This window comes from Heptranchias perlo, chromosome 30 (genome assembly GCF_035084215.1).
Source record: "Heptranchias perlo isolate sHepPer1 chromosome 30, sHepPer1.hap1, whole genome shotgun sequence".
Lineage (NCBI taxonomy): Eukaryota > Metazoa > Chordata > Chondrichthyes > Hexanchiformes > Hexanchidae > Heptranchias > Heptranchias perlo.
The window spans coordinates 30273271-30287760 of NC_090354.1; the positions used below are offsets into that span (position 1 = coordinate 30273271).

Sequence of the window (14490 nt, forward strand, 5' to 3'; positions counted from 1 at the left end):
AAACCGTTCTGTACCTGCCCTGGGAGTGTTTGATGGGGCACAATAGAGGGAGGTTTATTCTGTATCTAACCCGTGCTGTACCTGCCCTGGGAGTGTTTGATGGGACAGTGTAGAGGGAGCTTTACTCTGTATCTAACCCATGCTGTATCTGTCCTGGGCATGCTTTTAGGACACTGTAGAGGAAGTTTTACTCTATATCTAGCCTGTGCTATACCTGTCCTGGGAGTGTTTGATGGGGCACAATAGAGGGAGGTTTATTCTGTATCTAACCCGTGCTGTACCTGCCCTGGGAGTGTTTGATGGACAGTGTTGTGATCAAGACTCATCACAAACTCTTCTGCTTCTTTCCCAGGACTTCAAAACTATGGAAATGTTCAATTCCCTCATTCTTCCCCCTCTCTTCCAATCAGCAGGCTTTTAAAACCCAAACTTGGTGTTTGCTAATCACTATTTCTTGATTTTTCTCTCCCCCAGTTTTCATGTCTTCTCTCCTGGAAGTGTTGAATCTTGCTGGGGGCGAGTTTCATGGTTGCACTCCTTCAGCTGACCAAGTGACCACTCTTCGTGGTGTATTGGCAGTGAGTGTGTGTTTACTGGCTATTGCGACTCAGCCAACCCATGTTGTTTCCGTAAACATACATTCTCCTAAAAGGGGTGGATGAATAGTGATCGGGGCCAGAACCCTGGCTGATGTTTCCCTCTCTACCCCAAGTGCACAGAGGGCAGCTGTATCACTTCTACCCAGCTGAAGTCTGCTAACTCAGCACAGACCAGGGATGGAATTACATCGAATTATGTAGAATTTACAGCACAGAAACAGGCCATTCGGCCCAACAGGTCCATGCCGGTGTTTATGCTCCACAAGAGCCTCCTCCCTCCTCACTTCATCTAGGGTCTGTACCCTATGACCACTGCTGGACACTGGGTAAAGACAGGATCAGTCATGGTCAGATACCATGACTGACACAGACACAGAAATACACGGAAGTTGCAGCACAGAAACAGGCCATTCGGCCCAACCAGTTCAGTCCATGTCGGTGTTTACGTACCACATGAGCAAATGGTTCTAATCACATTTACCCACCCTGTTCCAACATCCCTTCAACCCCTCTTCCTTCTTCCACCTATCCAATCCAGTCTTGAATGTTGACACAGTTTCTGCCTCAACCACTAACCCTGGAAGTCAATTCCACTGCCTCACAACTCTCTGTGTGAAGAAGTTTCTCCTGACCTCTGTACTAAATCTCTTACAATTAATCTTGTATCTATGACTCCTCTTTCCTGACCCCTCAGCTACTGGAAACAGTTTGCTTCTGTCTACCCTGCCCAATCCTTTCATACTTTTAAGCAATTATATTATATTGTCCCATAACCTATGTTGTTCTGATTAAAAAAGACCCAATTTTTCAAGTCTTCCTTTGTATTTAGACTTCCCCCACACCAGGCAGCCTCCCAGTGAAGCTGTGTTGTGCCCACTCTAAAGCCTTAATATCCTTCCTATAGCGTGGAGCCCAATATGGTAAATGGCCATTTGGGAGAAGTGCTGGAGAGCTGGTGGTGCCTGTTGGATAATAATCCAGTGAGAGACAGCGCCTTTAGGAGAGGAGAACAGGGTAGGAAAGAAAATTGGGAGGGGGGGGGGGAGAAAAAACCTTAGAAAGGGGACATCATCATAGAATCATAGAAAGTTATGGCACAGAAAGAGGTCATTTGGCCCATCATGTCCGTGCTGGCCGAAAAAGAGCTATCCAGCTTAATCCCACTTTCCAGCACTTGGTCGGTAGTCCTGTAGGTTATGGCACTTCAAGTGCACATCCAAGTACTTTTTAAAATGAGTTGAGGGTTTCTGCCTCCACCGCCCTCTCAGACAGTGCATTCTAGACCCCCACCACCCTCTGGGTGAAAAGATTTCTCCTCAGCTCCCCTCTAATCCTTCTACCAATTACTTTAAATCTATGCCCCCTGGTTATTGACCTCTCTGCTAAGGGAAATAGATCCTTCCTATCCACTCTATCTAGTCCCATCATAATTTTATACACCTCAATTAAATCTCCCCTCAGCCATCTCTGTTCCAATGAAAACAACCCCAGCCTATCCAATCTTTCCTCTTAGCTAAATTTCTACAGCCCTGGTAACACCCTCTCTAGTGCAATCACATCTTTCCTGTAATGTGGTGACCAGAACTGTACGCAGTACTCAAGCTATCACCTAACCAATGTTTTATACAGTTCTAGCATAACCTCCCTGCTCTTATATTCTGTGCCTTGGCTAATAAAGGAAAATATCCCAAATGCCTTTTTAACCACCTTGTCTACCTGTCCTGCTACATTCAGTGATCTGTGGACATGCACTCCAAGATCCCTCTGTTCCTTTACACCTCCCATTTATTGTGTACTCCCTTGCCTTGTTTGCTCTCCCCAAATGCATTACCTCACACTTCTCTGGATTGAACTCCATTTGCCACTTTTCTGCCCACCTGTCCAGTCCATTGATATCTTCCTGCAGTCTACAGCTTTCCCCCTCAATTTCAACCACACGGCCAATTTTGTATCATTTGCAAACTTCCTAATCATGCCCCTATATTTAGGTATAAATCATTAATATATATCACAAAAAGCAAAGGGACCTAGTACTGAATCCTGTGGAACCCCACTGGAAACAGCCTTCCAGTCACAAAAACACCCATCGACCCTTATCCATTCACTGCCACTGAGCCAATTTTGGATCCAACTTGCCATTTAGAATCATAGAATCATAGAAAGGTTACAGCACGGAAGGAGGCCATTCGGCCCATTGAGTCCATGGAGGCCATTCGGCCCATTGAGTCTATGCAACAGCAATCCAACTAGTCCCACTGCCCCGCCCTATCCCCATAGCCCTACATATTTTTTCCTTTCAAGTACTTATCCAGTTCCCTTTTGAAGGGCATGATTGAATCTGCCTCCACCACCCCCTCGGGCAGTGCATTCCAGATCCTAACTACTCACTGTGTAAAAAAGATTTTCCTCATGTCACCTTAAATCTATATCCTCTGGTTCTTGACCCTTCTGCCAATGGCAACAGTTTCTCTCTATCTACTCTGTCTAGACCCTTCATGATTTTGAATACTTCTACCAAATCTCCTTGCAACCGTCTCTGTTCCAAGGAGAACAACCCCAGCTTCTCCAGTCTATTCATGTAATTTAAGTACCTCATTCTAGTAAATCTCTTCTGCAGCCTTTTTAAGGCCTTCACATCTTTCCTAGAGTGTTGTGCCCAGAACTGGACACAATACTCCAGTTGTGGTCGAACCAGTGTTTTATAAAGGTTCACCATGACTTCCTTGCTTTTGTACTCTATGCCTCTATTTATAAAGCCCAGGATCCTGTATGCTTTTTTAACCGCTTTCTCAACCTGCCCTCCCACCTTCAACAATTTGTGTACATACACCCCCAGATCTCTCTGTTCCTGTACCCCTTTTAGAATTGTGCCCTTTAGTTTATATTGCCTCTCCTCATTCTTTCTACCGAAATGTATGACCTCACATTTTTCTGGGTTAAATTTCATCTGCCACGTGTCCGCCCATGCCACCAGCCTGTCTATATCCTCTTGAAGTCTATCACTGTCCACCTCACTGTTCACTACACTTCCAAGTTTTGTGTCATCTGCAAACTTGGAAATTGTGCCTTGTACACCCAAGTCCAAGTCATTAATATATATCAAGAAAAGCAGTGGCCCCAGTACTGACCCCTGTGGAACACCACTGTACACCTCCCTCCAGTCCAAAAAACAACCGTTCACCACTGCCCTCTCCTTCCTATTACTTAGCCAATTCTGTATCCATGCTACTACTGCCCCTTTTGTTCCATGGGCTTCAATCTTGATGACAAGCCTATTATGTGGCACTTTATCAAACTCCTTTTGAAAGTCCATCACTGCATTGCCCTCATCTACTCTCTCTGTTACCGCATCAAAAAACTCAATTAAGTTGGCACTAATGGTTCCTTCTACAGACATGTTAACAATAAACGGGTAGTAAGAGGAGGGATGGGGCCAATTAGGGACCATAAAGGAGATCTGCTCATGGAGGCAGTGGGCATGGCTGAGGTACTAAATGAATACTTTGCATCGGTCTTTACCAAGGAAGAAGATACTGCTAGAGTCTCAGTAAAGGAAGATATAGTTGAGATATTGGATGGGCTAAAAATTGATAAAGAAGAGGTACATGAAAGGCTAGCTGTACTTAAAGTAGATAATTCACCTGGGCCGGATGGGATGCACCCGAGCTTGCTGAGGGAAGTAAGGGTGAAAATTGCAGAGGTACTGGCCATAATCTTCCAAACATCCGTAGATACCGGGGTGGTGACAGAGGACTGGAGAATTGCAAATGTTACACCCTTGTTCAAAAAAGGCTGTAAGGATAAACCCAGCAACTATAGGCCAGTCAGTTTAACCTCAGTGGTGGGGAAACTTTTGGTAACGATAATCAGGGACAGAATTTACAGTCACCTGGACGAGTGTGGATCGATTAGGGAAAGCCAGCATGGATTTGTTAAAGGCAAATCGTGTTTAACCAATTTGATAGAGTTATTTGATGAGGTAATAGAGAGGGTCGATGAGGGCAATGCAGTTGATGTGGTGTATATGGATTTTCAAAAAGCATTTGATAAAGTGCCACATGGTAGGCTTGCTATTAAGATTGAAGCCCATGGAATAAAGGGGGCAAAGCAACATGGATACAGAATTGGCTAAATGACAGGAAACAGAGAGTAGTGATGAATGGTTGTTTTTTGGACTGGAGGGAGGTGTATAGTGGTGTTCCCCAGGGGTCGGTGCTGGGACCAATGTTTTTTTTCATTTATATTAATGACTTGGACTTGGGAGTACAGGTTACAATTTCAAAATTTGCAGATGACACAAAACTTGGAAGGATGGTGAACAGTGAGGAGGATAGTGATGGACTTCAAGAGGATATAGACAGGCTGGTGGCATGGGCAGACACGTGGCAAATGAAATTTAACACAGAAAAATGTGAAGTGATACATTTCGGTAGGAAGAACGAGGAGAGGCAATATAAACTAGAGGGTACAATTCTAAAAAGGGTACAGGAACAGAGAGATCTGGGGGTATATGTGCACAAATCGTAGAAGGTGGCAGGGCAGGTTGAGAAAGTGGTTAAAAAAGCATTCGGGGTCCTGGGCTTTATTAATAGAGGCATAGAGTACAAAAGCAAGGAAGTCATGATGAACCTTTATACAACACTGGTTTGGCCACAACTGGAGTATTGTGTCCAGTTCTGGGCACCGCACTTTAGGAAGGATGTGAAGGCCTTAGAAAGGGAGCAGAAGAGATTTACTGGAATGATTCCAGGGATGAGGGACTTAAATTACGTGGATAGACTGGAGAAGCTGGGGTTGTTCTCCTTGGAATAGAAATGGTTGAGAGGAGATTTGATCGAGGTATTCAAAATCATGAAGGGTCTAGACAGAGTAGATAGAGAGAAACTGTTCCCATTGGTGGAATGGTCAAGAACCAGAGGGCATAAGGTGATTAAGGTGATTGGCAAAAGACCCAAAGGTTACATGAGGAAAACATTTTTTACACAGCAAATGATTAGGATCTGGAATGCACTGCCCGAGGGGGTGGTGGAGGCAGATTCAATCATGGCGGAGCAGGCTCGAGGGGCCGATTGGCCTACTCCTGCTCCTATTTCTTATGTTCTAAAGGGAACTGGATAACTGAAACAAAAAAATGTGCAGGGCTACGGGATAGGGTGGGGGAGCGGGACTAGCTGGATTGCTCGTGCATAGAGCCGGCGTGGACTTGACGGGCCGAATGGCCTCCTTCCCTGCTGTAACCTTTCTATGATGTGGAGATGCCGGTGATGGACTGGGGTGGACAAATGTAAGGAATCTTACAACACCAGGTTATAGTCCAACAAATTGGTAACCTTTCTATGATTCTATTCCACGATTCTATGATACTACCTTTGAGGTCCTGCTTGTTAATCTCTTTTCTAACTCCTTAAAATCTTCCTGCAGGACCTCGTCCCACTTTCTATCCATGTTGTTGGTAACGATATGAACCACGACCTCTGGCTTTCCCTTGGATCCCACGGGCTTTTACTTTTCAGATCAGTCTGCCATGTGGGACCTTGTCAAAGCTTTGCTAAAATCCATGTACGCTACATCAAATGCGTTACCCCCATCGTCCCTCCTTGTTACCTCCTCAAAAAATTCAATCAAGTTAGTAAGGCATGACCGTCCCTTAACAAATCCATGCTGACTGTCCTTGATTAATCTGTGCCTTTCTAAATGATGATTAACACTGTCCCTCAGAATTGTTTCCAATAATTTGCCCACCACCAAGGTTAGGCTGACTGGCCAGTAATTACTCGGTCTATCCTTTTCTCCCTTTTTACACAACAGTACATTAGCAGTCCTCCAATCCTCCGGCACCACGCCTGTAGCCAGGGAGGATTGGAAAATGATGGTCAGAGCCTCTGCTATTTCCTCCCTTGCTTCTCTTAACAGCCTGGGATACATTTCATCCGGGCCTGGCAATTTATCTACTTTCAAAGATGCTAAATCCCTTAATATTTCCTCCCATCCAATATTTCACACTCCTCCTCCTTAACTACAATCTCTGCATCGTCCCCCTCTTTTGTGAAGACAGATGCAAAGTATTCATTAAGAACCATACCCACATCTTCCACCTCCATGCATAGTTTACCTTTTTGGTCTCTAATAGGCCCTACTCTTTCCTTAATTATCCTCTTGCTCATTATATATTTATAAAACATCTTTGGGTTTTCCTTGATTTTACTTGCCAATATTTTTCATGCCCTCTCTTTGCTTTCCTAATTTCCTTTTTAATTTCCCCCCTGCACTTTCTATAGATAGGATGGATACTAAGGAGCTTTTTCCCTTCGTTGAGGGTTCTATAACAAGGGGACATAGATTCAAGGTAAAAGGCGGGAGGTTTAGAGGGGATTTGAGAAAGAACTTTTTCACCCAGAGGGTGGTTGGAGTCTGGAACTCACTGCCTGAAAGGGTTGTGGAGGCAGGAACCCTCACAACATTCAAGAAGCATTTGGATGAGCACTTGAAATGCCATAGCATACAAGGCTATGGACCAAATGCTGGAATATGGGATTAGAGTAGACAGGGCTGATGGCCGGCGCGGACACGATGGGCCGAAGGGCCTCTATCCGTGCTGTATGACTCTATGACTCTATGACTCCTCTAGGCTTTCTGCAGTATTGAGCTCTCGGTGTCTGACATAAGCTTCCCTTTTTTGCCTTATCTCACCCTGTATGCTCCTTGTCATCCAGGGGACTCTGGATTTGGCAGTCCCTCCCTTTTTCTTTGTGGGAACATATTTGCTCTGAATCCTCACTATCTCCCCCCTTGAATGCCTCCCACTGCTCTGACACTGATTTACCTTCAAGTAGCTGTTTCCAGTCCACTTTTGCTAAATCACTTCTCGGCTTAGTAAAATTTGCCTTTCCCCAATTGAGAACTTTTACTTCTGTTCTATCTTTGTCCTTTTCCATAACTATGCTAAATTTAACTGAATTATGATCACTACCAGCAAAATGCTCCCCCACTGATACTCCTTCCACCTGCCCAGCTTCATTTCCTAAAACAAAGTCCAGAACTGCCCCGTCTCTTGTTGGGCTTGCTACGTACTGGCTAAAAAAGTTCTCCTGACTGCATTTTAAGAATTCTGCACCCTCTATACCTTTTCCACTGATTCTACCCCAGTTAATATCAGGGTAGTTGAGATCCCCTACTATTACTGCCCTATTGTTTTTGCACTTGTCAGAAATTTGCCAACATATTTGCTCTCAGCTTCCATCATACTCAATCCAATCACTTTTTTTTCTAACAGAAACCGACATTAACTACCTCCTGAAGATGGCCTTGGAAAAAATTGCCTTCCTCCCGTTTGGATATCTGATTGATCAGTGGCGCTGGGGAGTGTTCAGTGGGCGGATTTCTCCAGATCACTATAACTATGAATGGTGGTATCTGAGGTAATGCAACAACTGGGCACCGAGTGGTCCAGGACGAGAAGTTGAACTGAATTGGAGCTCACGGTTGGGTTTGCATCAGGATTTAGTTGTGTCTGCTCTTGTGTCTTCCAGGACAAAGTACCAAGGGATCTGCCCGCCAGTTCCTAGAAATGAAACGAACTTTGACCCTGGTGCCAAGTACCACATCCCGGCAAACACACCTTACATCAGGTAAAGTTGTCCAAAGGAATAGAATTTCAGCGACAGCTCCTCAGGTCGTAAAATCACGTGTACCAGTCACGTAGGGGGTCAACTTCTACAGGCGTTCTCCCGCTCATTTTCGTTATTTTTTCCGCGACTCTTCCTCTAAAGTTACGACGAATGAGCCAGAGAATCCCTGTGGAAATTCACCCCCATTCAATCCCACCTTCGCTGCCTGGAACAACCATCCTCTCTCGACCAGCGTCACCATAGAATCATAGGGCATGATTTTAACGTGGAGCCAGGAATTGAGCGGGTGGGTAGATATTTGTGCGGAAAACCTGGAAGCGAATTGAGTGCATCGCAATCTGCGATTGCAACTCAATTGAAGATAAGTATCCCACGCTCCAGGCAGCCAGGTTGACGGGCTGGTGGCTGCCTGTCAGGTGGGAAAGGAACTGCGGGAGAGAGAGAGATTGTGGGCCATAAATCATTTTTAAATGATTCAAAAAAACCAGAAAAGTTAAAATAGAGTATATCATTTTGAAATAACAAGACTAAAGTTTAAACAGCAAACTTAAAGAAAAAACCAGAGAGGAAAGAAAAGACTGGGGAAGTCAATGTGTGATTTTTTTTAATATTTAATTATTATATTACAGTAATAACATTATTGCTAATATCTGAGCAGCTTTAACACTAATATTAAAGCTTGTTTCACTGTCGCTGTGTGTGACAAATCTGAAACAAATGGTTAGCTCAGAGGCCTGAAGTTCCAGAGCTTTTGGCATCAAACAGTCCAATACTTGTTGGGGCTTCCCCAGTGAATCGATCTTTATTGGAAATACTTCAGATGTTAAAAACTGGTGGCTGGAATTAAAGGTAATTCATGGATAAATTATAAATTGTGGAATCATTTTCGAGAAGGATAGGAGAAAGTACAGGCAATGAAAGGATGTGGGGATTGGAGGAATGTTTTACTGTGGGAGAGAGTGAAGAAAACCAGCAGAAATAGAGAGGAGACAAGCAAAAAATAATAAAGGGAGACTCAGAAGAGACGTGTGAGGCAGGTTATTGTGTCAAATTAAAGAAAGTAGCAGTGAGGAGCAAAGGGAAGAATGGCAAAGGATGAGACAAGGTAAGAAATCAGAGGGATGGGGGAGGCGAGGGGATGTGGACGACATCGAGTGGGCCTTGGAGGAGATTGGGGAGGTCCACCATCGGGGCTGCCCACCATTGTGAGGTTGGGGGGGGGTCGGCCGATCGCAGGGTTCCCATCGGCCAGATGGACTTGTGGAGCCTGGATGAAGCACTCCTGCTCCTCCAGGCCCACAAGCAGTGCAATAAAGGCACTCACCTCATAGACGTGGCCCTTCCCGCCTGCTTTTACCAGAGGTGAATCAGAAGCAATGGGAAACCCGAACAGGTACGGTTAAATTACATTTGTAATACACAAAATATTAAGTGCCTCAACGATCGCAGTGGGGTACATTGCCCCTTTAAGGAGCGGCCCGTCGGTTTTAAGTGGGGACGGGACTTCCGGGTTTCTGTTGCGCGCGCACGCATCCTAACACGCCTGGGTGGGCGTGTTGGAGCCGGAATGCGGTCCCACTCCAAAATCTAACTATTTTTACTGCCCATTCGTTCCCAACCCACCCGTTCTTGAGGGTTAAAATGACTCCCATAGAATCTGTGATGCCCTCCCCAAGGGAATAGCCCCCAAACGCTCAATGTCCAGGCCCAAACAAGAAATATTCGCCCCTTATATGAGGTAATGGAGGGCAGGCATTGCACATAGAACTGATCCCCAGCATGAATCAACACCTTCAGGAGATGAGTTGAGAAAATTGGGGAGACAGGAGCAAAGGAACATCTCAGTTATGTGGAGAGACTAGAGAATCTGGGATTGTTCTCCCTAAAGCAGAGAAGGTTAAGGAGAGATTTAATTAGAGGTGTCAAATATTATGAGGGATTTTGACAGAATACAGGGGGAGATACTATTTCCACTGGCAGGAGGGTCGGTGACCAGAGGACACAGATCTAAGGAAATTGGCAAAAGAACCAAAGGGGACATGAGGAGAATTTTTTTTACACAGCGAGTTGTTATGATCTGGAATGCGCTGCCTGAAAGGGCGGTGGAAGCAGAATCAATAGTAACTTTCAAAAGGGAATTGGATAAATACTTGAAATGGAAAAATTTGCAGAGCTACGGGGAAAAAGCAGGGGAGTGGGACTAATTGGATAGCTCTTTCAAAGAGCCGGCACAGGCACGATGGGCTGAATGGCCTCCTTCTGTGCTGTATAATTCTATAAATTTATGAAGTGGGTCTATGAATCATCAGACACTTAGCCGAACGTCAATTGTTCAGTTTTTGCACCAAACTGTCAGAAGGATCTATTGGCCTTGGAGGGGGTACAGCACAAATTCACCAGGAGGATACCAGGTCTTAAAGGATTGAATGATGAGGACAGGTTGCATGAACTTGGTTTGTATTCCCCTGAGTTTAGAAGGTTGAGGGGTGAATTAACTGAGGTGTTTAAAACGATAAAAGGATTCAATAAGGTAGATACAGAAAAACTATTCTCTCTGGTGGGAGAATCCAGAACAAGGGGCATAACCTTAAAATTAGAGCTAGGCTATTTAGGAGTGAAATCAGGAAGCATTTTTTCACACAAAGGGTAGTGGAAATCTGGAACTCTCTCCCCCAAAAGGCTGTGGCTGTTGGGGGAACAATTGAAAAATTCAAGATTGAGATTTTTGTTAAGTAAGGGCGTCACAGGATATGGAGTAAAGGCGGGGAAATGGAGTTGAGGTACAGATCAGCCATGATCTAATTGAATGGTGGAATAGGATCGAGGGACTGAATGGCCTCCTCCTTTTCCTATGTTCCGAAGAAACCAATGTCCTCTCATTTTTACAGGTACTTTGTGAGTTTTGTTCTGCAGTTCCAGTTCCACAAAGCCCTGTGCGAAGCTGCAGGACATACAGGACCTCTGCATAAATGTGACATCTACAAATCAGTTGCAGCTGGTAAAGTACTCAGGTAGGTTCTGAGATATCATCCCTGCCAGGAATAAATGATGGGGAAATGATGAGCCCTCACGAAGGAGCAAGGAACCGCAGGAGCTGATAATGCAATGGGAGGGGAGCATCTTGTAATATGAGGAGTGGAGGCCTGAAGCCTGAGGTCTTTGATGTGGCCAAATGTGGCCGCATACACTGTGCACAAATTTCATTAAGGCCCCAAATCACCTTCAAATTAAGGGCCTTCCCATAATGCACCTGTCTGATTGAGAAGCACAGGAAGGCCCACTGAGAAAATATTAAATTTTGAGCGAGGGTGACTGCCTCTCTGTTATAGGACCTCGCTTTTCTATTTCAACCTTTAGCCACCACTTCCTGCTGAAGCATCAAGGTCCTCACCACTTTAACCAAGATGGCGGTCAGCCCGCAGTCCTTGACAGGCTGCTCCTGCCCGACATTCAGGTGCCAGACCCCTTGCAGCTTTCTGCAGAGCTGAAATTTTTTTTTGTTGAATAAACCGATTTTGTATTATCATGTCGGGTCAGTTGAAGACCGCACCGAGAACCAAGCGATCAGTCGGTCCGTCAACCCAAGCCCAGAATTGCAAAGTCCCCCACAGAATGTCGGCCAATAATGCCAGCACTGCACCCCAATGTGCTTCTGGGAAAAAAAATCGGCAAGTACGCGAGTGGAATGGAGAACAGGCATGGTTCTGGACCGGGCCATAGAGGTAGAACTCCATATCAACCTACACACAGGTAGAACTCCATATCAACCCACACACAGGTAGAACTCCATATCAACATACACACAGGTAGAACTCCATATCAACCCACGCACAGGTAGAACTCCATATCAACATACACACAGGTAGAACTCCATATCAACCTACACACAGGTAGAACTCCATATCAACCTACACACAGGTAGAACTCCATATCAACATACACACAGGTAGAACTCCATATCAACCTACGCACAGGTAGAACTCCATATCAACCTACACACAGGTAGAACTCCATATCAACCCACACACAGGTAGAACTCCATATCAACCTACACACAGGTAGAACTCCATATCAACCTACACACAGGTAGAACTCCATATCAACCTACGCACAGGTAGAACTCCATATCAACCTACACACAGGTAGAACTCCATATCAACCTACACACAGGTAGAACTCCATATCAACATACACACAGGTAGAACTCCATATCAACCTACACACAGGTAGAACTCCATATCAACATACACACAGGTAGAACTCCATATCAACCCACACACAGGTAGAACTCCATATCAACCCACACACAGGTAGAACTCTATATAAACAAACACACAGAGGCAGAACTCCATATCAACCTACACACAGGTAGAACTCCATATCAACCTACACACAGGTAGAACTCCATATCAACCCACACACAGGTAGAACTCCATATCAACCTACACACAGGTAGAACTCCATATCAACCCACACACAGGTAGAACTCCATATCAACCTACACACAGGTAGAACTCCATATCAACCCACACACAGGTAGAACTCCATATCAACCCACACACAGGTAGAACTCCATATCAACCTACACACAGGTAGAACTCCATATCAACCCACACACAGGTAGAACTCCATATCAACCCACACACAGGTAGAACTCCATATCAACCTACACACAGGTAGAACTCCATATCAACCTACACACAGGTAGAACTCCATATCAACCCACACACAGGTAGAACTCCATATCAACCCACACACAGGTAGAACTCCATATCAACCCACACACAGGTAGAACTCCATATCAACCTACACACAGGTAGAACTCCATATCAACCCACACACAGGTAGAACTCCATATCAACCTACACACAGGTAGAACTCCATATCAACCTACGGTGATTGCCTTGGCAACGGGCAGTTGCAGGGGCAGTCTGTAAACACCATGTATTGTTTTATATGTATAAATGCGTAGGCTTCAAGGAGCTCCTGAAACATTTACCTGAGGAAGGAGGAAGTCTCCGAAAGCTTGTGAATTTAAAATAAAATTGCTGGACTATAACTTGGTGTTGTAAAATTGTTTACAACCTACACACAGGTAGAACTCCATATCAACCCACACACAGGTAGAACTCCATATCAACCTACACACAGGTAGAACTCCATATCAACCTACACACAGGTAGAACTCCATATCAACACACACACAGGTAGAACTCCATATCAACCTACACACAGGTAGAACTCCATATCAACCCACACACAGGTAGAACTCCATATCAACCCACACACAGGTAGAACTCCATATCAACCTACGCACAGGTAGAACTCCATATCAACCCACACACAGGTAGAACTCCATATCAACCTACGCACAGGTAGAACTCCATATCAACCCACACACAGGTAGAACTCCATATCAACCCACACACAGGTAGAACTCCATATCAACCTACGCACAGGTAGAACTCCATATCAACCCACACACAGGTAGAACTCCATATCAACCCACACACAGGTAGAACTCCATATCAACCCACGCACAGGTAGAACTCCATATCAACCTACGCACAGGTAGAACTCCATATCAACCTACGCACAGGTAGAACTCCATATCAACACACACACAGGTAGAACTCCATATCAACCCACACACAGGTAGAACTCCATATCAACCTACGCACAGGTAGAACTCCATATCAACCTACGCACAGGTAGAACTCCATATCAACCTACGCACAGGTAGAACTCCATATCAACCTACGCACAGGTAGAACTCCATATCAACCTACGCACAGGTAGAACTCCATATCAACCCACACACAGGTAGAACTCCATATCAACCTACGCACAGGTAGAACTCCATATCAACCTACGCACAGGTAGAACTCCATATCAACCCACACACAGGTAGAACTCCATATCAACCCACACACAGGTAGAACTCCATATCAACCTACGCACAGGTAGAACTCCATATCAACCTACGCACAGGTAGAACTCCATATCAACCTACGCACAGGTAGAACTCCATATCAACCCACACACAGGTAGAACTCCATATCAACCTACGCACAGGTAGAACTCCATATCAACCTACGCACAGGTAGAACTCCATATCAACCTACGCACAGGTGGAACTCCATATCAACCCACACACAGGTAGAACTCCATATCAACCTACACACAGGTAGAACTCCATATCAACCTACGCACAGGTAGAACTCCATATCAACCTACGCACAGGTAGAACTCCATATCAACCT

The 14490-nt window shown here is 45.0% G+C and overlaps 1 protein-coding gene across 1 annotated transcript in view; it reads left to right on the forward strand.

The window, feature by feature from the left end:
- LOC137300026 (angiotensin-converting enzyme-like) overlaps window positions 1-14490 on the forward strand; it is a 107191-nt gene that overhangs the window by 25309 nt on the left and 67392 nt on the right. The window contains exons 8-10 of the mRNA XM_067969118.1: window positions 7873-8017; window positions 8129-8227; window positions 11116-11238. Of these exons, the coding sequence (XP_067825219.1) occupies window positions 7873-8017; window positions 8129-8227; window positions 11116-11238 (367 nt within the window). The remainder of the gene's footprint in view (window positions 1-7872; window positions 8018-8128; window positions 8228-11115; window positions 11239-14490) is intronic.